The 27,661-nt window shown below is 41.4% G+C and overlaps 1 protein-coding gene across 4 annotated transcripts in view; it reads left to right on the top strand.

The window, feature by feature from the left end:
* APP (amyloid beta precursor protein) overlaps nt 1-27,661 on the top strand; it is a 325,530-nt gene that overhangs the window by 183,413 nt on the left and 114,456 nt on the right. For 2 of the 4 annotated variants that reach the window (XM_034793091.1, XM_034793084.1), the window contains exons 6-7: nt 621-823; nt 14,645-14,812. In XM_034793091.1, coding sequence (XP_034648982.1) covers nt 621-823; nt 14,645-14,812 — 371 coding nt within the window. The remainder of the gene's footprint in view (nt 1-620; nt 824-14,644; nt 14,813-27,661) is intronic. The other 2 variants (XM_034793108.1, XM_034793098.1) reach the window with 1 other exon arrangement.

Genomic DNA, 27,661 nt, shown 5'->3' with positions numbered 1-27,661 from the left:
GTCCCATGTCTTAATATGTGTTTGAAAAGCGCCTAGCACATAATGGGAGCTACCAGGATACAAATAATAATAATATGTGAGTTTGAGTAAGTTGATTGTTATCACTCATTGATGTCATTTTCTGATGATGATAATTACTCATTATGATCTAGGATGTGTACGTGTTTAAGAAAATATCACTTAGCGCTGAAAGCATATGGCCATCGGCTTCATTCATCTGTTTGAACCCATCTCAGTCATTTTACAGAATTCCAGTGCAAAGCAACTGTCTGATCTCCAAGAGCAGCATAAAACATGCACACCCAAGACATTAATCAGTTGGCACAATCTGGTATGGTTAATACAGGGCCTTTCTCCTTCCAGTGCATGGAAATGGGCTTCATATTGGCATCCTGCTATGTTAGCAGCAGAACAAAATCCATATTTATCTTTTTGTTACTGTTTCATTTTCAATATATGCATTAAATCTCACTGCATTGCTCTCCAGGGTGCCAGGCTGACGCTTTTTGAGAGGGGGTTTCCTTGTCACACTTCCGCGAGGTTCTGAATAAGCTGTTGTCCAATTTCTCACCTAGTAGGTGTTTTATTGCTGACTCAACAAAATCTGTTGATTCTTTCAGTGATGACAAGGTGGTAGAAGAGCAGCCGGAGGAAGAGGAGGAAGTAACGGACGTGGAGGACGAAGATGCTGATGCTGATGACGATGATGGTGATGAGATTGAAGAAGAGGCAGAGGAACAGTACGAAGAGGCCACGGAAAGAACTACCAGCATTGCTACCACAACCACCACTACTACCGAATCGGTAGAAGAGGTTGTTAAAGGTAAATTAATGTTTGTTTAGGTTGGGGTCTGCGGAATTGATCTTACTGGTGTGTATTTGCCCTTTACTACTAAAAATGTTCCAAACAGCAAAATATCCTAAGTTGCTACATCATTATGCTTTGTCTTTATATGATTTGCAAGTTTTTTTCCTTTTGTATCTAATCTTAGGCTACATGGATAGTGATTGCCACATATTTTTGAGATTATTTTCACAAACAGCATAGTAAACACATGAGAAGAAACAGTGTTGTATGCTGGTAAAACAATTATTGTGAAAGAAAAGAGAATGTTGATATCAAGTGGAAAAGGTGTGTTAGAAAGCACTATTAGGTAGGACATTGTCTTACATTAACATGTTCTGGTTAGCTATTTTATTCAGATTTTTGGATTTTTTACGTCCAGCATTTCTCGATAATAAGCAAATAATTAAATTTAAAAAATCCTTTAGTTGACCTAGTGTATGGGTTAAAGATTACAAATAATTATAAACAAAATTACAATGTATGTTTGTTGTCTATGGGGAAAAAAAGAAACAAATAACATAAAAGGGGTAAAATAGATTTTAAAATATGCTCCATTTGTATGCTCTTCTATATGGTGTCATTAAAGCAATTTAATTTTTTTGATAAATTTGAATATTAGCCTATCCATAGGCAATTTGACTGTCCAAATCATGGTAGAATTTTTTTTTCTGTTTCTCTTCCCTTGTACAATTTATTCTTTAAAGGAGTGCTTCCTAGATTTCTATATGATTTGGAACTATTCTATATGGTGTAATATTTATATAATCAAGGTATTAGTTTTCTATATTGCTCGTGTCCCTGGTAGCATTGTACTTATCAAATGTCTTTATGATGATCTTCTACCTTCTAAGAAATGAGACACAGGTAAAAGCCAGGTCAAAACATAAAATGAGCTGAGTTCCTATGAGTTAAAATGGAAGGAGTTGCAACTTAAAACATTCAGAGACAAAATGACCATGAAATGGCTGTAGTGGAACTAACACGGACATTTCAGTCCTGGTTCCCTTAGTCCTTTCCTGCTGCTATTGGAATTGAGAGACACAGACCCTTAAAAGTGTACACACTGACCTTCCTATCCCTTCCCTGTGGCAGGGTTGTTCTGCCCTGTTGGCTGATGTTTATGTTGTTTGGTGGTAGGGAGGACAGCACAGGATCGATCTTAGCTATGATTTTCATTCCATGATGAAATATGTATATAATTGAATGGAATTACCTTATAGACTCATTCATTAGCTCGTTCATTTATAAGCTGACCCCCCAGGATGGTTAGGTAAAAATAGCAAAAACTGTATGACCCTTTCATAAGCCGACCCTATGTTTCAGGGGTTGGCAAACTTTAGCTCCTGGGCCGTCAGGGTAAGCCGCTGGCGGGTCAGGACATTTTGTTTATTTGGAGCGTCTGCAGGCATGGAGCCCCTCAGCTCCCTGTGGCCACAGTTTGCCGTTCCCAGCCAATGGGAGCTGCAGGAAGTGGCGCCACCTCCCACAGCTCCCATTGGCTGGGAACGGTGAACCACGGCCACAGGGAGCTGAGGGGCTCCATGCCTGCAGACGCTCTAGATAAACAAAACAATGTTAGATATTCAGTTCAATGGTTCCATAGAGTTTAAAATTATCAAATTTTGGTGTAGACCCATCTATAAGCCGATCCCCGCTCTTTGATGTGTCGCTTTTTTACCAAAAATATTCGGCTTATGAACGAGTATATACGGTAAGTAGCTAACCTGGAAAGGGTACGCTTCCTTTATTAACATTTTCTGTCCTTCCTTATTTTTTCTCCCTGTTTCAGGTGAGTGCTGTGATCAAATGAATTGATGTTTGAGTAAAATTGATTCGCAAGGGCTTCCTTCATAGGCAGAAAAAGCTCTTAGTTATCTGAACTCTGTCTCTTGAGTCTTCGATTCAGTCACTGGAGAACCAGTGTGAGACAAAAGTAAAAATCCCAGTTTAAATCTTTAAACTGCTTAAATGTATTTCCATATGTGAGCTCTTACTGACCAGGGATGAAACACCCTGTCCTCACTGGTAAATGAATATTTAAAAAGATACACTTCAGTTTAATGGGATTTGGGATGAGTGGAAATGAGAACAAATTAGGTACAGCATGTCTTTTACCAAAGCTGAAATTTTGAAAAGGTTAAGATGTTCAGTCTTCAGGCAACTAGGATGTTTAGTGCGAAAATAAACTACAAAAAAGGTGAAGCAACACATTGAATTTGTATAAAAATAGACTGTAACATATAAACATTGAGATTCAGTGGTGCTGGTTTTAAGAGCCTAAAGATAATCATCTTTAGTTTTTGCATGTAACGTTGGTAAAATGCATGTTTCATGAAGGCAAGAGTTTGGCTGCAGACAAATCTAGTGTAATCAGGCTTGATGCCAGATTCCCTATGCATCTCTCCTGAGGCACCTCAGCCCACCTGACCTTCAGCATCTTCATCTCTCTTTAAGTATGAGGCCTCTCTTGGTGGAACTGTTACTTGTACCAAATTATTTGCATGTAGATGGTTATCCCTGATTATTTCATTGGGATGACTAAACTTTCATTGTCAAATTGTGCCACAGCTGCTTCTGCAGCTCTGATGACAGAGTTGTCCTCCTGGGACAACATGCTAATAGACTGGTCCACAGACCAATAACTGGTGGTCTGCAGAGAGCTGGCTTTTCTCATGGTATACGTTCATCTCCTTGTTTCCACTGGTAAAATGCATTGAAAGAAGCTAAAAATACGTTAAGAAATTAATCCGTTACTGTAAGATGTTGACGGTTGACACAGCGATGTTATGCTGTCACACATGGGAGGAGAGTTGCTCTTCATGATTGCAAATAGGAAGGGGGGAGGGTCTGTGAGACTTTCTTTATTAAGATGTGGTCCATGCTAAGGAAGATGTTTGAGAACCCTTGTAGATAGGGCTTCTTTGCCATGGGTGGCTGACTAGCTTTAACCCATTTGGGTTACAATTAAAACTAAGATCACTTTTCCAAAGGGTTAGGGCAATGAAGTTTATACAGTGTCTTTACTCCTGGGAGAAATCTGCGCCAAAGAATTCTATGCCAAAAAATTAAAAACTCTGCACACCATATTTTAATGTTCTGCTTATCTTTGTCAAAATAACACAATATAATCACACCAGTTTTAGGGTTTTTTGGTAATTTATTTCAAAATACCTGTCAGTAAGTATGTCTGTAACAATACAGGGCACGCTGGAAAGCAGCTTCTGCCCCGTCTCTATACACGGCTGGCTGCTCCGGCCCTGAGCTGGCTTCTCTCTCTTTTCTGTTGCCATAGCAGCCCTGATGGGTGAAAGGTGTTATTGCAGCACCTCCCTGGCAGAATGTATTATTCTGCGGGGTTAGGGTGTGGGGGATCTGTAGGGGACATGAATTCTGCATGTGTACCAGGGTGCAGAATTCCCCCAGGAGTAAATACTCTCCATGCTGATTGCACATCCAATTTCTTCCTTATACTTTCTGGAGACATAATTGTTATTAGATCCATGATCATTAAAGAATGTGGGGAGAAGTTCTTCATGTTTTATAGGAGTTATCTTTCCTATGTCAGATCAGTGGAAGTTTGTTTTCTTCTCAAACCATAAATTAAACTCTTCTGATAATGGGTGATGCAAAGCCCAACCAAGTAAATGGACTGACTCCCATTAATGCCAATGGGCATTGGATCGAACCCTAAATAAATAAAGCATGTACGGAAACTGAAGGTATATCGTGAAGGCATTCATGCTGTCTGCTGTAGTTTCAACATGTCATGCTGTTTCTTATTCCTAAGCACGTTTTAACTAGTAGTGACCAAAATACCCATAGCAAAACAGCTCACAAATATATTTCCAACCGTCAGGAGCAGAACAATTTTAGTCTTGTCTGGAAAATGCCAGATAGCATGAAAGTTCTCCTGAGCCAATAGCTCATCAGGCTGACACAGTAAAGGCACGTCAGTTACCTAGCCAGCAGTATACAAGGGAGTGATGGGCCAGCATCATATCTGCAGGCCTATGGCTGCCCTAATGCAATGGATCAGGTACCCATTTTGCATCTGGGTGAACTGGAAGTGGCCTTTCAGGGAGAGATTGAGTAAGAATCAAACCCACGGCTATCAGGATTATCATCAGGTGCCTAAACCACTCAGCCACTGCACCCTGATAGATGGCAACCTGTTATTTCATGTCCTGTGGCAAACGTGTTTTTGAAAGCTGTTGTGTTTTTTAGCGGGTTTTTCTTTATTAAAGAGACTATAGAAAGGAGGGCTTTGGTGAATTCCTTTCCATTATCCTAGCACAATACTTAGCGATATGCGCATGCCTTTGTCTGACAAGGGCATTTATGCTATAGGTTTTCAGATAGATTGAACACGGGAATCAGGAGTCCAGGATTCTGTATATATCTGTGCCACTAACTGGTTATCTGTTTGCAAGTCTGGCTGAGGAAGCTGTGTACCTTGACTGGTGGGCTTGAGGTCACAGGCTCTAGGGAACCCAGAAGTCAGTTCTTCTCAGTTCTATATTTCCCACCCCCATATGCTGGGAGATATTATCCCTGAATTTGTATTCTTAAAGCTGAGTGAGTGATTTCTTCAGAGTGCAGGAATGCAGGCACTTCACCCAACCTACATACCAAACAGGGGAAGTCACTTTGAAGACCAGTCATAACTAGCAGATCAGCTCTGGTTCTGCTGACATCACTGCCTTAATACACTATAAATTGTTTCAGAACCAGAAAATGATACTGAGATATCGAGGTCCCGGGGAGTTTTTGCTAGGATTGACTGAATCATGGAGAAACTGTTCTCCCATGGTGTGTAATTGTTTGTGATTCCGTTTCTGTTCTCTTTCAGCATGGCTGTTGATAAGCAACATTGTTCCTCTCTTTGCTTACATCAAAGAAAAGGCAATTAGATCTTGTTTTGAGTTTAATGCTTCCTGTCAACATATCGGTCAATTAGAGCTTATTTAAAGGCAAGCAGCAGGGCCAACACAGCAACCTGTTGAACATTTGGCAGCTTGCACACATACCATTCAGCAGATGTGGGAAATTCAGCAAAGGCTTGACCACCTGGTTTTCGTAGTGTTGCCAGTTAGAAATGATTTCACCATCCCTTAATTCAAACAGATTTGTTTAAGTATTTAGGAAAGAATTGAAGTGGTGCTGCTTGACGTGGCATTTTGAAGGTGTTTGTAACCTGCAGTTGCACATGGGAATCTGAGCCAGCGTTCTAGCAAAAGAGAAGTGACATGCATTAGGTATGGCAGCTGTTAGCCTTATTGCTCTGCTGTATCTTGTTTGCTATTCCCTTATACATTTCATAGATTCTTTAAATCCATTCAGTGACAGTTGCTACCTATTACAAGGCAAGTTATTTAGCTTATTATAGGGAAGTGCTGGTCCTGTCTATTGCAGGCTTTGATATAGTATTGGAATATGAATGCCTTGTTCAAAATCAGTTCTGCTTTAGCCCACACTGACTTAATTGTTTTTCCTCCTTTTCTTCTGTGAAATGTTATTACTTTAAGCGTCAGAATGTTTTATGTTTTTCTTCACCTAACTTAGGGTGAATTTGATTGGTCACCTGCTTGGGTGAAAAAATTTGAAAAGGGATAATAGAGGCTCATATTGCATTTTAAGAAAATACCTAGACATTTGTACAAGAGTGTCCAATGTTATAACTATCTTTCTGTCAATTGACAAAAAGCATGTGTGATTTTTCTTACTCTTATGAATGTTAATATGCTCAGTATAGCCTTGGTTATAGAGAACCATGTATTGGTACATTTTGATTAGTACAACTATGAATTTGATTGGATGTTTTGATTTAAAATTCATTTGCCCCTTCATAAAAGGACATCTTTAAGTTGTCTTACATCAAATGAAATCTTTTTCACTATTAACCAGGACTGCTGAATCATAAAAGAACATGTTTTTTAATTAAAATTGTGGGCCAAGGACAAACCTATTGGAATACTTTATAGAGCAGTTCTGCTGTTTTACATAAGGATGAAAATTTCATTATGATCTATGCTATACTTATTGAATTTTGTCCTCTGCTAATCTGATTCTCCAACAGAAAATATCATTTTAATGTACTGCAACTGTAATGACCTAAAGCTTTGGTTTTATTTACTAATCTGTTTAATATTATCCTACATTATCATCATCTGTGGGGATAAGTCTTTTGGATGAGTGAAATGCATTTCTGTGCTAACCCTCTCAGTCAAAGTGTCTGCTATGTTAATAAAATCATAGTGTTACAGGAAAGCTGCATCTCTTCTAAAACATACATAAAATGTGGAATTTTGTTGATCTAGTCTTACGTTCAAGCTGTCCTTTCTTTGCCACTTGACATCTTGGTTCTGAGTGGAGTTACTCTTCACACAAATAAAATGAAAATATGTTTTATATATTTCTTTTACATTGGAATTGGAAGGCTTTGTATTTTAGGCACAGTATACAACTATATTTTATTTATGCCCCAATTATTCCCTGTGAGTAGGCTCCAAGTCAACATTAGAGAGAGAGATTCAATCTTAACTGGCAATTACAATTTTAAGGTATTTAACTGTTTTAAAGAATTGTTCTTTGGCATTGCATTTATAATTAATTGTTCAGCCTTTTTTAAAAAAAAAAAATTCTCTCTAGAAAGTCTCAATGCTGTTGTGAAGCTAATGCATAGGCTTTATTCCCAGAGCTGGTGCCAGCTCCACAGCTGCCTCCTGCTGAATTCCAAAAACCTCTTAGGTAATTAGTTTTTGTCTTTGAACGTTGAAATTAAAATTTGGCTGCTGGTTTCAGGCATATATTCAGAATAAAGAATTTCTTCTTTAACTATTCCCTTGGGAATAATCCACGTAGCAAAACAATAGCGTAGATTTTCGACTAAGGGAAGTATAAGTACAAACAAAATCAACAAAGGAGTAAACTTTATTTAAAATATAGTTCTGTTTCTCTGAAGTAGTTACATACAGGAGAGTAATGCTCCTGATGTATATGTTGGTACATCCATAGAGGTATACAAATAACCCAAATTAAGGGTATGGCAAAAGTACTGATTGGAATCCTAAATTGTAGTACCTAATGATGTTGAGCAGACACTTCAATGATGTTACATTTGCTAGGGTGATTTGATTCTTTTGCCCATTTTGTTACATTAATCATCTACACTGCAGTTTTATATTTTATAATCTATATTCCACTATATTTTATTTTACACCTTTTAAAAATACAAAAAATTACGGCCCCAGTTCATCAAACACATGCTTAAGTAAATCCCTAGTCACCAAAGTGCTTAAGCATGTGTATAATTTTAAGCCCATGCTAAAGTGCTTTGCTGAATCTGGGTCTACATGAATACAACATAAAGGTTGCACAGATAGCCACTGAAATACAAGCAGTTTAAATATTATGAGTCTACCTGCAATAACCTGTCTTTATCACACACTGTGGCATATTTTATTGTATACACTTTCAATTTTATGACATAAATAGTAATATGAAGCTGCACATTCAGAGGATAGTCTTGGAGATAAAGCATGGTGTTGGGAGTCAGGAGATTTGGGTTTTGTTCCCTTTCTCTGCCAAGGACTTTCTGGGTGCAAGTCATCTAACTTCACTATGAAACTCGGACTTGGCTGCAGCATAGGACTGTTGCTAGGGTGAATTTTACATATTTCTAAAGCGCTTTGGGATTCCCAGATGGAAGGTGCTGTAGAAGGTCAAAGTGTTGATGTCATAGGAAAAAATATTGGAAAATGCTGGATAGTTACAATAGAGCAAAGTTATGGAACCTTAACTTTTGCTTTTCTGATTGTTGATTAATTTAACTGTATGGGTCTTTGAGATTTCCAAAGGCACTAAGTGGAGTTAGAAACTTAGCTCCCCTGGAAACCAGTTGGTCGTCTAATTCCCATTTTTGTCTTTAAAGAAATACAGTGAATATTTTCAGATTTAATTCCCTGGATTTTTTTAAAAGTGAAATTTTGGTTTTCCCACAGAAGTTTTTAAACCATTTTGAAAAAAGAAAACCAGAAACATTTGTTTCAAATTAACATTTTGAAATGAAGTAAAAATATTCATTTCATTTCAGCGTAAAAATGTAACTTAAAATTTCTGTAAAGTGAGCAAAATCATACCTATTTCTTTTGTAATAAAGCTAGGTATTACTATTAACTGTTAAGTGCTAGGTATTATTTTGTGTCAGTTTTTCAGTTTCTAAAAAAAAAAAAAGAAGCAACATTTTAATTCAAAACGTCAAAACAGAAATTGTCATTTCCCCTGGGGAAATTGTAATTTTGAAACATTTTTCATAGGACAATATAATATGAAAAAAACATTTGTATGAAAAACATACAGAGAATTTTATCTCTAAGCATGAAAACTTTTCCCACAAAAGTTTCAACTAGTTCTGTTAATGACACATTGATCAATGAGCACTTATGAAATAGCTTGGTGTAAGCAGCTGTAAATCCAAAAGTCCAAATGTTTGAAAAGTGTATGCTGCTAAATTTAATCACTCAAAATGTTTTACTGTGCCTGTTCAGTAGCTGCTTTTCAATCAATAACTTCATTATCTAGTCATTTGAAAAACTGTTATGGAGATATCCCTCAGTGAGAGAGAGATTTACCGGCTATGTTAAAAGTTCAGCTGTTTTTTAGTTACTTGTGTAGAAAAAGTATGGCAATTTTGTCAAATAGGAAACATAAATAATTTTTTGCCCGTTAGAACTCAAAAAATTGAGCTTTAAACATTTAGCACAAATTTTCTGGAGGGGCTAGCAACAGGAAACCCTCATTTCTGGGCAAGGACAACACACTGGAAATTTTGAGTACCAAAGGTGGATTGTTTGAGAAAGACTGAGCATGTGAAAACAGCAGGTTAGAACTTGAACTGTTCAGAAATTTTAGCTATAACAAGCACTACATAAAAAAGCTCTCCCTTTAATTTGCCTTGCTTTCTTGCAGCCGAAGGCAAAGAATTGCTTCAGTTCTTAATCAGTTTTCAGAAACAAGATTAAAAGATGAAAGTTAGCATTTTGCCTAGGGTTACCATTCGTCCGGATTTACCCGGACATGTCCTCCTTTTGTGTGCTAAAAATAGCGTCCGGGGGGAATTTGTAAAGCACTCACAATGTCCGGGATTTCCCCCTCCCCCGGCAGAGCGAGCGGCTGGGAGGGCTGCAGGAAAGTCCCGGGCTGGACTCCGGAGCAGCTTCCTCCTCCCACCCCCCCCTCCCTGCATTCTGAGCCGGCCGGCAGCTCCTCCTCCTGCAGTCCGCTCCGGCAGCCCTGTGCAGGGCCAGGGACCGGGTTTTGTGTTGTGCAGGGGAGCTCAGCCATGTGTCCGGCTGGCACAGAGCCCAACACCCTGTTCTGAGCAGCAGGGTAAGGGAGGGCAGGAGAAGGGACAGGGAGGTTCTGGAGGGGGCAGTCAAGAAACGGGGGGGGGGGGGCTTTTGGAGGGGGGGGGAGAAAGTTTTGGGCAGTCGGGGGACAGGGAGGGGGAAGGGGCCTGGGGGGGCAGTTGGGGGGGGGCTTAGGAGGGGGCAGTTAGGGGACAAGGACAGGGAGTCTTAGGTAGGGGGTGGGGTTCTGGAGGGCAGTTAGGAGCAGGGGTCCCAGGAGGGGGCAGTCAGGGGACAAGGAGCGGGGGGTAGGGGGCTGGGAGTTCTGGGGGGGAGCTGTCAGGGGGCAGGAGTGGGGAGAGGGATTGGAGCAGTCAGGGGACAGGGAGCAGAGGGGTTTAGATGGGTTGGGAGTTCTGGGGGGGCTGTCAGGGGGTGGGGAGTGGTTGGATGGGGCGTGGGAGTCCCAGGGGTCTGTCTGGGGGTGGGGGTGTGGATAAGGGTTGGGGCAGTCAGGGGACAAGAGGCAAGGAGGCTTAGATAGGGAGTGGAGTCCCGGGGGGCAGTTAGGGGCAGGGGTCCCAGGAGGGGGCAGTCAGGGGACAAGGAACGGGGGGAGGGTTGGGGGTTCTGGGGGGGCGGGAAGTGGGAGGGGCTAGGGCGGGGCTCCTCCCGTCCTCTTTTTTGCTTGTTGAAATATGGTAACCCTAATTTTGCCACAGTGTAATTTAATTTTTCTAGTTATCACAGATAATTTGTTCCCAGTATGGCCTTACTAGTGAGCCTTCCTTTGTATTTTTGGGGAAAAAATTAAATGCAAAGAATGTTTTTAATTCTAAATGACATGATTGTGCAATATGTATTCTCTGCTGCTAACTGTGAGTGTACCATTGCGCTCAGATGATAGGGTAAATCTTCACTAGCTCTATGCACCCATGCAAAAGACTTACTTGTATATACTTGTTCATTAGCCTGTTCGTTTATAAGCCGACCCCCCATGATGGTTGGGTAAAAATAGCAAAAACTGTATGACCATTTCATAAGCCGACCCTATATTTCAGGGTTGGCAAACTTTGGCTCCTGGGCTGTCAGGGTAAACCGCTGGCTGGTCGAGACGTTTTGGTTTACTTGGAGTGTCTGCAGGCATGGAGCCCCTCAGCTCCCTGTGGCCGTAGTTTGCCGTTCCCAGCCAATGGGAGCTGAGGGGCTCCATGACCGCAGAAGCGCCAGGTAAACAAAACGACAATGTATAAGATATTCAATGATTCCATAGAGTTTAAAATCATCAAATTTTGGTGTTGACCCATTTATAAGCCGATCCCTGCTCTTTGATGCATCGCTTTCTTACCAAAAATATTCGACTTATGAACGAGTATATATGGTAGGTTATAAGGCACCACCTTACTGTCTTACAAAGGTTATGTGTACAATGGGTTTCAGCGAGGAAGGGAAAGCTATGCTTCTTCCATCCCAGTACAGATGACAAGGGCAAGCAGAGGGGAGACCAGGAGGGATATTGACGCTGAAGTACAGTCTGCTGCCTTGATCAGGGCCAGTCATAAAGTGACGATCTAGCCCCATGTTTGTATCCTGCATTGTTGTTAATCTCTAGGTGTTCAGTTCTCCTCTCATCCCCACACAGCAGATCTATGTTCTGATATTCCAGTCTCCTGGCAATGGAACACCATCCATGCAAGGTGTCAAGACCTACGATGTAGATCTAAGAGGGGGATTTTGCCCTGTGGTAGCACTTGCTTCACCATGGGGAGGGGAAAGGAAGGCATGGCTTCTAGCCCTGCATTAAGTTCAAGTAGGGAGTCTGATTTAATTTCATGATTAAGTAGTCACAGCCCTTTAAAGAGTATTTTCCATTTTCATGCAAACAGATTCTACTGCAAGGCTCCTAAAGATTGACTCTTAAACTGCCAGTCAAATGAATGCTTAATATGTATAAATGTCTGTAGTGTCCCAATAGTTGATTCCTGATTCTCATTGCCATTATTTCACTGATGGGTTATCATCTTCATTTTTTTTTTCACATTATGTCGGTAGCAAAAATATTCTGGGTATTAAAAGTCGTTGCTTTTATTGTTCCGATGTGTGACACATTTAGGGATTGTCCCCACTTATCCTGGGATCGACCTGCCTTAGAGAGCGAGGGCAGGTCTACGCTACAGGGCTAAGTTGACCTAAGTTATGCAACTCCAGCTTCATGAATAATGTAGCTGGAGTCAACGTACCATAGGTCAACTTACTGCCGTACCTACACTGTGCTGGCTCAACGGGAGAGCGATCGACGGCCGATTTAGTGGGTCTTCACTAGACCTGCTACATATATCCACTGTGGATTGATCGCCGTGCGTCAATCCCCCGGTAAGTGGAGACAAGCCCAGAGATTTAAAAAGGAAATACTAAAGTAAGTCTTTGGAACTTTCACATACTGATAAGAGTGTGTGAAATATAAAATGATAAAATAACTTAGAAGGCATTACTTCTTTATATATTGAGGTTGACCAACAGTTGCACTAACTGAATTATTTTTTAAAAGAACAACAAATTGCTGAGGCCCTGTGTTCTTGAAATTTGGTATTCTTTCAGTAAAACTGTTCTTGATTATACCTGTCTGTTTAGTGTCAATCACTCTACCAGTGATTAATTTTTAAAATGAAATTTGTGGGGTCCTCCATGTATTCAAAGCCAGGCAAAGTTACTTTGTGTGTAGACTATAACTATGCTATGTAAAAATCAAGCAAGAGTAACTGGTATGGAAAACCCTGTGTACTATTAATCACACCTGTCCTGGATTTTAAAAGTAAGAAGTTAACTCTCCTCTACCATAACTTATTTCATTCATTTCTACAAACTAAACTGTGTAAGTGCCTAAAACACTGTTGATGTGTATATGTAAAGCTTTGTGTTGGATCAGTCATAAATGCTTTACAATAAATAATTCTTGATGTAAATGTACACATGTGTTGATTACTGACAGCAATTTGATATAAAATGCATGCCGCAGAAAGGAGGTGGGAAGGGTTATATGTTAAACAGAGATGAACCAAACAGACTAGAAGAAAAGAGGCTGTGAAGCAGCCAGTGAGACTCTCCAAATCTGGGCTAATGCCAGTGAGAGCCTCTCAGGGGTGATGAGCGTGTGGAGATTTGCAGTGCTACATACACTAGCAGGTGTTGAGGTGACCAAGGGGGAGACCCCATTTCAATAGAGAGGAGTCAGCCGTCCACAAAATTAAGACCTGTGAAGTAATGTCAGAAACAGTTGTAGATAAGTTACCAGTGTCTGCCATGATTTTGAACCTGTGTCTGATGGAAGCATAGAGGGGGAAGTACTGGTGTTTCATGTTCTACAATTTTGCAAATGATATGCAGCATGCTGAATGTGAACGCTGTTTTTCCTGTTTGGAACATTATTGGTAAAGGGTTATATATGTACCCAGGTGAGGGGCTGAATTCCAATTTAAGGACAGAGTTCCTGCATTCACTTTTTATTCTTTGATCTTAATTTGTACAGCTTAGTTCCCCCATATTTCCCGTTGAGTTTCAATGCAAATGCAGTGACTTGTCTAGCTCCCAGTGAAAACTGAGAAACACAAATCATAATATATGTTCAAAGCAGATTTCGTACTGTCGTTTGATATGTTAAGTAAGGAGAAGAATCAGCCCTATTCACGAAGTTGGCACACCATTTAAATCTTATTTTGAGGGCTTTTGTGGATTTAAGTGATATATAAGGCTTGCGCTGAGCCTCTACACGTGAGGGAGTTTCAACCAAAATGATTGTGTATGTGTATGGAAGGAATTTTACTCCCTGCATCATTTATATAGAACCTCTTTACAAGCCAAGAAATCTCAGTATTTTAGATGTATTTTTAATAGTTTGATGTGTAGATGTTTCCTGCCATTAAGAGTTTTTCCAAAGACAATTATTCAAACTTCCTCATGGGCAAAATTCCAATTAAGGGCTTGTCCACACGCAAAGGTTATACTGCTTTAACTGTACCAGTATAGTTATAGTGATACACCATCCCTCGTGTGGATACTGGTCTAGCAACTGCCATAAGAGATGGGGAACCATAAGACAATTTTATCCAGTATAACTATGTCCACACTAGGGGTTATACCAGTATAACTATTTAAGTAAATAATCATGCCACTAACCAAAATAGATCTACAAGTACAAAAATTGTGTGTAGAGCAGGAGGGATTTAGCTGTGTTAATCCAGATGAGAATACATTGCTTTAGAGACTATTTATAGATAGTGAGTTAAAGTGTAGTAATTGAATTGCTTTGTGAAAGAGAGAGATGCTTCCTTGATACATCCATTTTGTGGCTAATGTGCAAGCGTTAGAACATGTAAATAAACTTGTGTAGATGAAAAGCAAGACAATACCATTTTCATGCTAAATGTAGTTCCTCCACATCTCCTATAATTAGAGGTGTGCTCTGAACAAGCTGAGACTGGTCCTTGCCGAGCAATGATCTCCCGCTGGTACTATGATGTGACTGAACGAAAGTGTGCACCATTCTTTTACGGCGGATGTGGTGGGAACCGAAACAACTTTGACTCTGAGGAATACTGCATGGCAGTCTGTGGCAGCGTCAGTAAGTGGACCTCTCAAGCCTGTAGCAGTCTTTCTCTCTCTCGCCACTGACTCTGCTGTTTGTAACAGATTTGTTTTCTGATCCTTGGGATGGGCTTGTGCTACCACTAACCATATTTCTGTCAAGATGTTATAACTGCTCATGTTCTATAGAGTGTGTTTACTCATTAATATTACTCATTAATGTCTGTCTTTCTAATCCAGCATGCCAGTGGATGACTTCTTTAATCTATGTTGTAGATGCAAGAGTCTTGCAACTAGGGAATGAAAATTTTGTCCTAACATTTCTATCAACAAGGCAGTTGACAGCTATGGTGTCTCATGTAGGTCTTTCTGTAAAAGTGTATTTACATTTCTGTGTCTGTGTGTTTGTCTTCATGCATGTATTATGCATGTGCAAAAAACCGTCAAAACCAAATTTATTCACAGTTGTTAGTGAAGCTTTAGTGAGGTAAAATAGTTTTATAATATCTGATCCATGAAAATGCTGTTTTATATTGTATTTCCTTACTTGGGTTCCTATTTTTATCAAAGCAACACAAACAAATCAAAATGTCATGATATTTGTTTCCACACTTAAATATTAAGCATTCACTTCTTCCTTTTGGACGCTGGTTGTTAGAAAGTGTGTGTGTAAATAAGTAACTTGGAAATATATATTTCTACAGGAAAAGAAGAAACGGATTTGCCATTTGAGGCTTAGGTCTTCAAGTGTGATGATACACATGAATATGAATTACTTGCTACCTATTTTATGTTTAATACACCATATATTTTAATGATTAATTTTCATGAAGAAGGAATACTCGCTTTTGAGTCCTCAGTTTGTGAAGTGTTGCTGTCCCCCACTGGGGAATACTGAAGCTGATAAATCAAGGATTACATTTAATCTGGGTGTGTTTTGACTTGTGAGCCTCTTGTACTGCCCCTTTTCCTCTGCCTGGGGGCTGTCCATAAATTATGTAACATATGTTTTGGTAATTTTCAAGGCCCACCTTCCCCTTGTAACACTGAAACAAACATCCAAAATCAAGGACCCTCCGCCCCCAATATGTTCCATAATTTATGGACAGCCCCTTGTCTGCTTTATTCATAGGAATTATATCCTCTGTTTACAAATGAAATGTACAAGAATGATTGCATATTTCAATATCCAGCCTGCTCACAAGAAAAGAGCAGTGCAGCCAGACTAACAGGAACCCACCATGACTTAATTTTGTAGAACATCCTACGAATGGTTTCCAGAAAAGCTTTAAATAATACAAAGGTGAGAGTGTGTGTGAGTGAGTTTGGGGAGGAGAGTGGCATGAGGTGTAGGTAAGCAAGACAACGGGATTTTGCAGATGAGTTTTTCAAAACATTTGGGGAGTTGGAGAGGGATTCAGATAAAAGCTGCAGAGGAGGAGTCCACACCAGCCGTGGCAAGATTGTATGGAAGGACATGGAGGAGGCAGGTGCCAGAGAAGTGGGATAGGAGTAGTAGAAAGAGAGAAGAATTATGGTGTAGGATGCAAAAAGTTCAGAATACTCTTCAAAAAGAATTAAAATGCAGTTTTGAACCGAGTCCTGAATTGAATAAGACATTAACGGAGTCCTCTGAGGATGAGTGATGTGGTTGTAGTTTTGTGTTTGTATGTTCCATGCTGGTGCCAGGAAAAGCTGGGACTTGGGAAGCCCATGGAGAATTGATTTATAGCAAGAAAGGTGAAAGTATGGATGAGAATTTTAGCCAAGGTAGAGTTGATGCAATAGCAAACTCAGGTGGTATTGAATTGATGATGGGCACATATGTAGATAAAGAATGACAGAAAAGTAAAGTTCAGCATCAAAGATAAGGGATATGATAAAGACAGATAGTAAATTCTTAAGTCCAAAAGTGAATGAGAGAGAGAGTAGATGAAACTGCGGATTAACACACAGGCCCATGCCCAGAGGCCGTGGCCAGTTTGGGGGCCCACAGAAAAATGGGCGCTCCAAGCCCCAGCAGAAGCCACAGGGCTGTAGGAACACCGGAAGCTCTCTAGAAGTGTGGGGGAGGGGCCCCCCCGCACCCAAACCATGCCCCCCCGCACCCAAACCATGCCCCCCTCCGTTCCCCCGCTCCACCTCATCCCCAAGACCCCACCCTCATACTGCCTCTTCCCCCGAGGCCCCACTCCTGCTCTCCCCCACCCTTCACTCGCCCTTATGGCAGTGGCCCCCTGCCCTCTTCCCATTGCAGCGCCCATGGGCTGAAGCCATGAGCCCGGGTGGTTCCTTCCCTCCCCCAAGCCCCGCCTGGAGCCTTACCCCACGCAGCTGAAGCCCAGAACTGTAGAGTGCAATTCACTTCCTGCTGCCAGGACTGAGTTATCGCTTCCCCCAGCTCATTCTGGGTCCTAGCGATAAGCCAACTGCACTGCAGCCACCCTGCCTCTGAGCCCTATGTCTACACTGCTGTTTTCAGCTCCGCAGGCCCCCAGTCAGTTTACCCGTGCTCTGAGACTTGTTGCCATGTTGGGGTGGGGAGGGGGGTGGAGATTGCACTCAGGGGTTGCCTCTCCCAGCATTAAGGAGACATCATGCAGAGAAGCCGCCATGTCAATGGGAGGACATAGAGAGCAAGCAAATCCCCTCTGCCAACACCATCCAGCTGCCAGGGAAAGGCAAGGACAGAGAAAGCTAATTTGCAGCAAGGTGTCTAATTCAGACCACATCTCTGCCAGAATGTTTCCATGCACAGTGGGGTTCAATGGCTGCAACCTTGTGCCCAATTCAAAGAAGCAGCCCGTGTAACTAGCAGTATCTGCAGCAGCATCTTCTGTCAGTGCTCCTCTCCCGCCACAGATGAATTTCTTCTTTGGGCTCCAGGAGCGCCAGAACCTGTGTAGAAGTGAGGGCCTGCCCCCAACTGGCACTGTAAATGCGGCCCCGCCCCCCGCTCCTCCTCCTTCCCCTCAAGGCCCCGCCCCCTGGCCAGGCCAGAAGCCAGAGCCAAGTCATGGTCAGAGCTGCCCAGGAAGCCCAGGCTGCTGTGGGGAGTCCCAGACTCTCCACCTGCCCTGGACAGGGGGCCAAAATGCCCAAGAGCAGCCCCCGGCCCATGTCGCCACTCCCCCCAGAGCGCGCTGTCTAGGGCAGATGGCAGGTCTGGGGCTCCTCACAGTGTCCCGGGTTCCCTGGGCATCATTTACCATGGCCCAGCTCCGGGCTTCTAGGCTGGCCGGGGGGGCTTTGGGAAGAAGAGGAGGAGCACGGGGCAGAGCCCCATAGTGAGGGGGTATGTTGGAGGGTCCAAATGTTCTTTGTGCCCAGGGCTTCAATAAATCTTAATCCTCCTCTGCTGTTGAGTATGCTCCTTTTCCCCCAGAAAAGTATTTCTAACTTTGCAACATTTAGCTTCAGGTAGCAGGTTTTATTTGATAATTACAGGCATAGAGAGTGGACAGAGGGAGGAGTAACTAAATATGTCAACAACACATGCAGTTAAATATCATCAGTTTAAATGGCAGTTAAGACTGAAGATGAGATGACCAAGATAGAAATTGTTCAAGGGAAAGAGCTGAGAAACTGAGCCTTGTGGGACTCCATAGAGGAAGGATCTTGTTGCAGAAAAATAACTATAAAAAGTTAGTTTATTGAGTAGGAGAGAGGAACCATGATAGGAATTAATCTGACTCACGTGCACAGGTTTAGAGATAATCCAGGAGCGTCGATTGTCCGTAGCGGCACGGAAGTTAAGGAAAATGTATAGCTTTCTCCAGTGACTGTCTAAATCTGATATTGCACCCACCTCCATGATATCTGAGTGCCTTTGCCAGGAGAAGTTCATTAATCAGTTTCTTCTGCATAGTTAATGTGCAGCAAAGTGAAATCCAAATTGAAAATGGCTATGAGAATCGTGTTGTGGGTTTGTCATATGGTCGGTCACTCAGCAGAGGATTTTGAAACTTGCCTACATTGATCTCTCTTTTTTTTTTTTTTTTAATCACTGTTTGCCTGCAGTTACTACATAGTGAAATATGAGATTCCACACTTTTCCCCTCTAGTTAAAGTGAAAAATAACGTTGGCATCTTTTTGGCAAATGCTGAGCTTTTCATGGTAAACTTTGTACATCTCAGCCTTACTGTGAGGACCAGACAGATTTTGTGGAATCAGGAAAATAGTGTTATAAACATATGTTGCACATTAGGCCTTTAGAGTGTTGTGGTAGGTACCAGTGTTGCAAGCAGGTGGATCTCTGTGTCCAAACCCTTTTGACTGCACTGGGGCTCTGTGCAGGCCAAGGTCTGCCCATATGGCATAGTTTGCAGAATGGGGCCTTAATTTCTTACCTAAAGCTTCTAATTAGAATTGTTATTTCTAGTTTAAGCAACATTGTCAATTGGAGTACAGGGAAAGATGCTATTGGTTGAAAGTGCAAATAAATTAAATCTATACTGTGATGTTAAAAATTATTTCTATAATATCCTGAAATGATCATGTATACAGGAACTCCTCACTTAGTCGTCCCGGTTAACGTTTCAATGTTAAGTTGCTGATCAATTAGGGAACATGCTCGCTTAAAGTGAAATGCTCCCTTCTAACATTTGGCAGCCGCCTGTTTTGTCTGCTGCTTGCAGGAAGAGCAGCCCGTTGCAGCTAGCTGATGGGTGGTTGGAACCAGGGTGGACCAGCAGCCCCCCCATCAGCTCCCCGCTCTCCTAAGTTCCCTGTGCAGCAGCTGTCACTCCCCCACCCCACTGCCATGTGCTGCTCCTGCCCTCTGCCTTGGAGCTACTCCCAGAGACTCCTGCTTGCTGTTTGAGGGGAGGTGGAAAGAGGGGGGCTAATGTCAGGGTGTCTCCCCCTCCTCCCTGCTCCTGCACCCCGCTTACCCCATCTTCCCTAGAGCGGGGGGGGGCACACCACGGAGGGAGGGAGTTTCTAGGTCTCAGGTCTCAGCAAGCTGATTTAATTAACAAGGCAGTGTACTTAAGCCTGGGGTCAGCTACTTAATGGGGAAATGCACATTTTTTCTCACACACAGGGTGTGTGTCCCTGTCTGCTGTCCCTCCTTTCCTGCTGCCTTGTAGAGTGTTGTGAGAGTTAACCCTTGAGGGCTCAGTCAATTGCTAGTTCATTTAGCAGTAAGGCATTCCCTGGGAAATATCCCACCCTCTGACTCCTCCACCTCAACCAAGCTTCACAATTATCATCACTGTGTACCAGTATTAAATTGTTTTTAAACAATTAAATTGCTTTTGTCTGGTGAAAAAAAACTTCCCTGGAACCTAACCCCCTCATTTACATTAATTCTTATGGGGAAATTGGACTCGCTTAACATCGTTTTGTTTAAAGTCGCATTTTTCAGGAACATAACTACAATGTTAAGTGAGGAGTTCCTGAATTTGGGTTGAGTTTGAACATTTAGCAACACAAGAGGCATCTATGACTGAAGAGCAAATGTTTGAATATTTGGTCTCTTTTATGAGACCATCTGAAAAAGATGGTAGGATTCAAGCTCAGAGTATTGGTAATGGGATGTGGAGTCTTTCCTCTCTAGGTTACCCGGTAGAATTCAGCACAGGTGAGTCATGGCAGAAAGCTGTCTGCTTGTTCCATGACCTAAATGGAATGAGTTGGCACTAGTCGATTTCCAAGTGAGCAGGTGTCCACATAACAGAACAGCCACCAACACAATTGGTGACCATGTCCATGGTCTTTGAAGGGAGGCCATGGATTAAATGGGACTGGTGACTACCCTCCGCCCTCAGATTTGTCCAGTTAGATCAGGTTTGCACCTCATTGATGGGAAAGTGCAGAGAAGTTTTTCCTATTCTTGTCTGTGTTCTGCCTGTTCTGTGGATAAAAGGCTTGTATCTCTAGAATGGTCAACCCAGCAATTTTTGCACAGTGCTTAAAAAGAGAGAGAGAGAGAGGAATCAGTGTGGATCTAAAATAAATTGATCAATAAATCCAATCCATTAGGAAAATAATTCTTGCTCTTTGTTTTGTTTTGTTTTGTTTTTTTGTTTAACATGGAGATATAATGGACACGTGCTTCCTGGGTTTCTATTTATAACATGGTTTTAGTTCAGTGAAGACAGCAAATTCCCATTTGGGAATTCTGAGAAGGCTTTTTTGTTGGGGAGGGAGAAAGGAAAGAGGGAGAAAATCCAATCTGTTATTTCATAATGCAGATTTGATGCTTGAAGGTTTTTTTAAAATGAGGACTATTTCAGAATTGAGGTTTTATAAGGGTCAGTTGTGCATTGTCTTTTTCTGTGTGTAGATTCACTGCTCATGAAAGTTCTCCAATTGACAGCCCTGGAGACTGAAGTTTGATTTTGTCACAGTTGGGTGACCAGATTTTCAGACTTGGATACCCAATTCTTCCCTCCCCGTCCCTCTCTTGCAATCTACTCCCATTTTCTTTCTCCCTCTCTAACCCTCACCTTCCTATGTCCCCCTGGTTCTCTATGCTATACTCAGGCACACTCACTCATTTACTCTGTCCTTCATTCTCATCCAGGCACAGGTTTTTGTTTTTTCCCCAGTGTTCTGTAAAAATTCATCTCTAGTGCAGAGTAGGATATGTGCAGGTGCCAAAGCAGACTGGTCAGCAGTTGCCTACCCATTCAGCTAACCATCCATTAGGCTCATTGTTCAATCACAGTGAGTTTGATTCCATATTAACCTGTTTTGATGTGCAGGGGAGGGCTGGGTCAGAAGGATATGAGGATTCACTGGGAAACCAGGATGGCAATGTATGGCAGATCTTGAGATGGGGCATGTCTGAATGGAGAGAAGACCATGTGGGACAAAACGGACAGAACTTGTGTGGGACTTGCAGAGGTGCAGGGCCACCCCCTCCATAGAGCAAAGCTAGCATTCCCTCTCCTCTCCCTCCCCCCTCGCCCACACACACTATCCTGCTGATGTCCCTTAGCCTTCATCTGAGAGGACAACCTACGTTCTTCCAATCCTTAGCCTCTCTGTATATCATTGGTCTGCTAAGTGTACTGAGTTTTGTCAAAAAGACTTTTGTCTCCTGGGAGCGGGCTAAGATTGCAAAACTCACGGTTTCATTCACCACTGAACTATGCTGGAATCAATCCATTAACCTAGAGGCTAAGGTTTTAAATATCAATCACCGATTCTCTTAGCCTTCCAGAGCACGTGCCCCTCCATATTGATCATTATTAAGGAAGTTCAATACAAAACATACACATTGTACAATGTAAGTTTAAATACTTAAACTTCCACTACATTAGTATACATTGTGACTTTAGAGGAGCCATTAGGATCTGTCAAATGAGTAATTCAGATTAAACGACCTTGATGTGAATATCCATTGTCAAATTAGACCAGAGGAGCCATCTCGGAAGGATCCAATTCTATATTTTCATCATACCATAAATTCACCAGTTATAGGATTTGGTTTATTGATTTCAGATTTTCTTTCTTTAAACTATCCTTAAAACTACAACAGAAACACTTATTTAATGTATATCCTTTCTGAATAATGGTAACAATTGGACCCAACTTCTCAAAGGCAAAGAACTTCAGATTTGGGGCTTCTGCCTCTCCGTTAGGTTTAACTTATTTTAACAAAGATGGAATACAACATAACACGCTGTTATCAGGCCTCTGCAGTTCTTCCAACATTTGCAATTTGGTGAGTTCAGAATATCATGAAATCCGTAGGTCTATATTTCATTTGTTCTTGATTTTAAACCAAATATGTCTGACCTATATATTGTACAACCGTATTATTATTGTTGCTAATTGGTTTTTTTTTTTTTAAATAGGTTTTGAGAAATTTTTAATACATTGCATAGACGTTTATTTCTTAAGTAAAATGTAGGTGTCAGCTGTCAAATGTTATGTCTTAGGGAAAATATCCACTGATATTTATCTCCAGTAGCATTGACCAGTCTTACCAAGGCTGAATATTAGCATTAGCAAAAGAATAATCCATTTTCAGTTAAACTGAAGGGTCCCACCAGTTAATCTTAAAGAACGTTGCTTGCTGTGAAGATTTGCTTAATGCAGATTCTCTTTCAAACTCTGGATCATTTACATTTTTCAGAAGAGCCTGAGAGATTTAGGACATCCTAAGTCCTATTTAAAGAATTGGCATAACAACAATTTAGGCGTATTCAGCAATACACATCAGTATCATTTTTCTGGTGGCACCATCAATTTCTGAAGAATTTAACATCTCATTTGAAAAGGAAAAAAATCTAGCTCCTGGGCTGGGCTGTGTTGCTAAGACTGCCAGAACAATGGAACTTGCCCAGCTATCCCATTCATTTCAGTTGTGTAAATTCTAAAGCCTAATGATGACCATTTTGATTGTCAACATCAACTGTTCAATTGCTGGACATTTTTTAGAAGAAATATCCAGTCACTATGGGATTTTGGGTGGAGTGTGAATTGAATAACATCCCCCCCAATATATGTTGAAAATAGTAAAATTAATCAACTTGCTAAATCTACATCAATTTAAGCAGTAATTACATTTAGTAAGTGATATATGTTTTGGCTTTAAACTGTAATCTGAAGCTGGGAAAATTAAAATAAGTATCATCCATTTGATTTAGGGCCCTATCAAATTCAGGGTCCATTCTGGTCAATTTCACGGTCACAGGATTTTAAAAATCTTAAATTTCATTATTTCAGCTATTTAAATCTGAAATGTCATAGTGTTGTAATTGTAGGGGTCCTGACCCAAAAAGGAGTTGTGTGGGGATCACAAAGGTTATTGTAGCGGGGGTTGCGGTACTGCTACCCTTACTTCTGTGCTGTTGCTGGCAGCGGCGCTGCCTTCAGTGCTCAACAGCTGGAGGGCGGCAGCTGCTGGCCAGGAGCCCACCTCTGAAGACAGAACCACCACCAGCAGCAGCGCAGGAGTAAGGATAGCATGGTATGGTATTGCCACACCTACTTCTTGCGCTGCTGCTAGTGGGGCACTGCCTTCAGAGCCAGGTGCCCGGCCAATAGCCGCCGCTCTCCAGCTGCCCAGCTCTGAAGTCAGCACAGAAGCAAGGGTGGCAATACTGTTACGCCCCTGAAATAACCTTGTGATCCCCCTGCAACTCCCTTTTGGGACAGGACCTCCAATTTGAGAAACACTGGCCTCCCCCATGAAATCTGTATAGTATAGGGTAAATGCACAAAAAAGACCAGATTTTTTTGGGGGGAGAGACCAGATTTCACGTGAATTTGGTAGGGCCCTAATTTTATTTTAAGGAACATCCGTTGAATAATTAAAATACAATATAAACCAAAGTATTTTCTTTTCAAATCTACTATACTATTATGCACAAGATGTAGATAGTCTAACATGTATGTCTTAATCTGTTACTCTTCACATAGGCTAATTTCACATGGATTTCAAAACTGGCATCAAACCATCAGTGTCTGTTGACAAGAGAGTATTTCTTAAAACACTTTGAATTCATACTCCTTAGTGAAACTTCAAGAAAATTGTGTTACATCACATCACAAATGCTATGTACTATCTGGTTTAATATATCTTCAAATATAACACACATTGTAATCTACCCCTTTCAAGAATAAATTCTGAAAGCCTGTAAAACGGCACTACCATAATTTCCAGTTCTCAGTAAATTTCTTGATCCATTTGCTGTTTGTTTTGGATCTTGACATCCCTCTAATTAACGGGGAGTAAAATGTTTTGACAGCTAAATGTCCATGTCAACATCCAGAGTATATTTAGCAGTAAGGAGTTGAAATATTTTGTTGCATTTGTGTAAACAGAATGGGCAAAATATATGTAATTTTTAGTTAAAGAACTAAATGGCTTTTTCCATCTTATTTATCAGATGAGTGCTCCAGACAGATGGAGGTCGGGTAACAGGCTTGAGGGCAGAAAACAAGCAAATGAGCAAGAACACATTCCTCTGCCCTGGATGGCATTGCCCTTTCACTGTTCTTGAGTTTTATAGGGTAATTGACAGGACTATATCTATATAAAAGCAGCAGAGCTTGCAAGTTGCTCCATCCAAGAAGTGCCTTTCTGACAGTACAGAATGTGATGGGAAAGATTCATCACAGTAAGCCAGCTGCAGCCTTAACTCACCATAGCATTCCCTAGGGCGTAATTTAAGGTATAGAAGCCTAGCGCTAAAATTTTAAATCCCCAAAACCTAATATTTGTTAGAAGTGAATCTAAGCTTGACATTGCAGCTCCGTGCTCCCCCTTGTGAGTGTGAAGTCTTCAATTTGAATGAATAAAACACACAAGTGAATTTATGACAAATATATATTAAACCAGTCCCCAGGTATAATCTACCAACGGTGATTTTATTATCTAGGCACTCTCTCTATTCTTAACAGAGGGGTCAAACTGGCTCTGGGGGTTAGCTTAAGAAAAGTCTTCTGAGGCAGTTCCCTCTCCTGTGTGGATTGCCTGCCACTGCTGACTTTTATTTCTCTGGCACAGGAAACAGACAGGACACATGTCTTGATGAAGTTGATGCCAGTTTTAGCAAGATGAGACTCAGGGACAATCACAAGAATGTAGGTCTCTCTGTTGTAATTATTTGAGATTTGTCCTTAAGTACATTACCTGCCATGGCTGTTTAGTCACAGCTGACTTATTGAGTGTAAGTAATCAGTGTACATGGGACAAGCCACTTAAAACTATAATAATGTAAGTTGAGCTCATGGCTTGTGCTTTGTCCATATGTGGAATGAGCATAGGGCATGAAACTTCACTTTTAAAATGAATTCGGATTTTTTGACTTTAGAATGCTTAATGGATGGATTAGTATTCATAAAAGCAACAATACAAAGAAGTGAACATGCATAATGTTATGGCAAGAGTTTGATCAAATGGTAGATTCAGACGTAGTGATTTTAACAACATCCCTTACAACTTGTAGGAATTGACTTTGGCCAAGTTTCATGGCTAGAACAAATAGAAACTTCTCAGATTCTGATCAATTATTTAGTTTGCCTGGAATTTTCTACAAATAAGAATTTATTTTTCTGTATAAGAGATCAAAGATATTTTTGTAGGGGTTTGTTCACCCTTTATCAATTTGGCAGGAGGTAAATGCTTGAAGTACTTCTGCATCCTTCACTTCTTAGTACTAAGCTCAAGGTATTTAGCACAAGTAAGGGAGGATTTTGTATTTTAACATTTTTTCCTTAAATTGGGGCAATTTTTCTTTCCTTAATTCCCTCCCAGTATAGCCATGATGTAACATTTTTTATTTATTTATTATTTATAGTACTTTAGTGTCTAGGCCCTGGTCATGGCCTGAGCCTGTGGTGCAGAGGCCCATTGGGGCTAACTGGCAAAGGGTTCATTGTTCTCTATAAGCAACTCTATCTCAGACCTGACAAACTCACTACACCTAATACACTGTTTTCATGGTACTTATCCATAAAGGGTAGCTAGTGAAGTCTCTACTGAAAGCTTGTAACTTATCCGTGCTCATAATCATTGTGAGATGTATATACCGGTAGTATTTAAGGAATAATGTAACAATTGTAATTATATAATTATGTAATTATTCCTTTATGGTCTTGGAGTAAAAGTTAGTCACCAGGTAACCATGTGTCTTGGTCATGACCCATTCAAGTGGGAGGGAGTGGTCACCCCACCTTGGCTGGCTGATTATCTAATGTATTGTTCAATTGCCTACCCATGCCCCATTCCCAAACTAGGATTACCATCTGGCTGGTATTTGACAGGCCTGACCGGTATTTTTATGGATTTGCCAGTTGCCAGAAAAATTATTTAATCTGCCCGAGGGGGAGGGGAGGGGCGGGGAGAGAGGGGGGTTGTTATGTGGGTCTAAAGATTTGCATTATCCTCACAATACACAGGGATATCTAAAGTTAAAAGTTTCTGTGTCCAGCTAAAGATGCTGCAGTGTTCCCACTTCTGCAGTTAAGTAAGAAGATTGATAACATCATTTTATCTCTGTGTTACCTCTCTCAATACTGTATAAGTAGTTGTTGAAGGGTGCAGGTGTTGTGGAGTTGCGTTGTGGTTGGGGATAGGGGTTGCGGTGGGCTTGCCTTGTGAGGGGGAGTGCATTTCAAAGGTGGTAACTCTACCCAGAACAGTCAATGAAAAACCATCAAAGACAATTGCAAATAATCAAAAGCACATGCAGGTAAAAAGGAACACCATAACGGACAGAGATCACCTGTCCGTGAATAAAGGCAAAAGACTGATTCAGGATATGACAGGGCAGGCAAAGACACTCTGCATCCATTCACTGAGGAGCCATCTTGTTGAGCAGGAGTGTTTTCCAAGAAAGATTGAATCCCATTTCCTGTGAAGCCTGCAACAGATTGACCTGTGCAGGGGGAAACTACTTTATTAGATAGGAAAGGTAACTATTAATAAGTGTAGGCCTTAGTTCATGTTTTGTGATTTTGTTTTCTATTGTAACCATTTGCTTCCATCATGCTCTCTTGTTTCAAAAGAAGATTTGTTTATTTTTATTATAAGTGCTCACAAGTTCTGTTCATTACACAGGAGCAGTGATTTAAGATAAAACTCTTAAAATGTGGTACATTGCACTGGGAGCAGACAGAGTTGCCTGGTATCTGTTTTTCAACCAGAATGCCCAGTCAAAAAGGGATGCTGGCGGCTCCAGTCGGCAGAGCTAAGGCAGGCTCCCTGCCTGCCTGGCTCTGTGCGGCTCCCGGAAGAGGTCGGTAAGTCCTTGGGTGCCCCATTGGCCAGGAACCATGGCCAATGGGAGCTACGGGGGCAGTGCCTACGAGCAAGGGCAGCACACAGATCCACCTGGCCATCCCTGTGCCAGGAGGCCGCAGGGACATGCCGGCCGTTTCCAGGAACCACCTGAGGAAAGCGCCTCCTGGAGCCCGCACCCC

Source organism: Trachemys scripta, chromosome 1, assembly GCF_013100865.1.
Source record: "Trachemys scripta elegans isolate TJP31775 chromosome 1, CAS_Tse_1.0, whole genome shotgun sequence".
Lineage (NCBI taxonomy): Eukaryota > Metazoa > Chordata > Testudines > Emydidae > Trachemys > Trachemys scripta.
The sequence above is the reverse complement of the archived record's forward strand: the minus strand, read 5'-3'. Positions and strand labels throughout refer to the sequence as shown.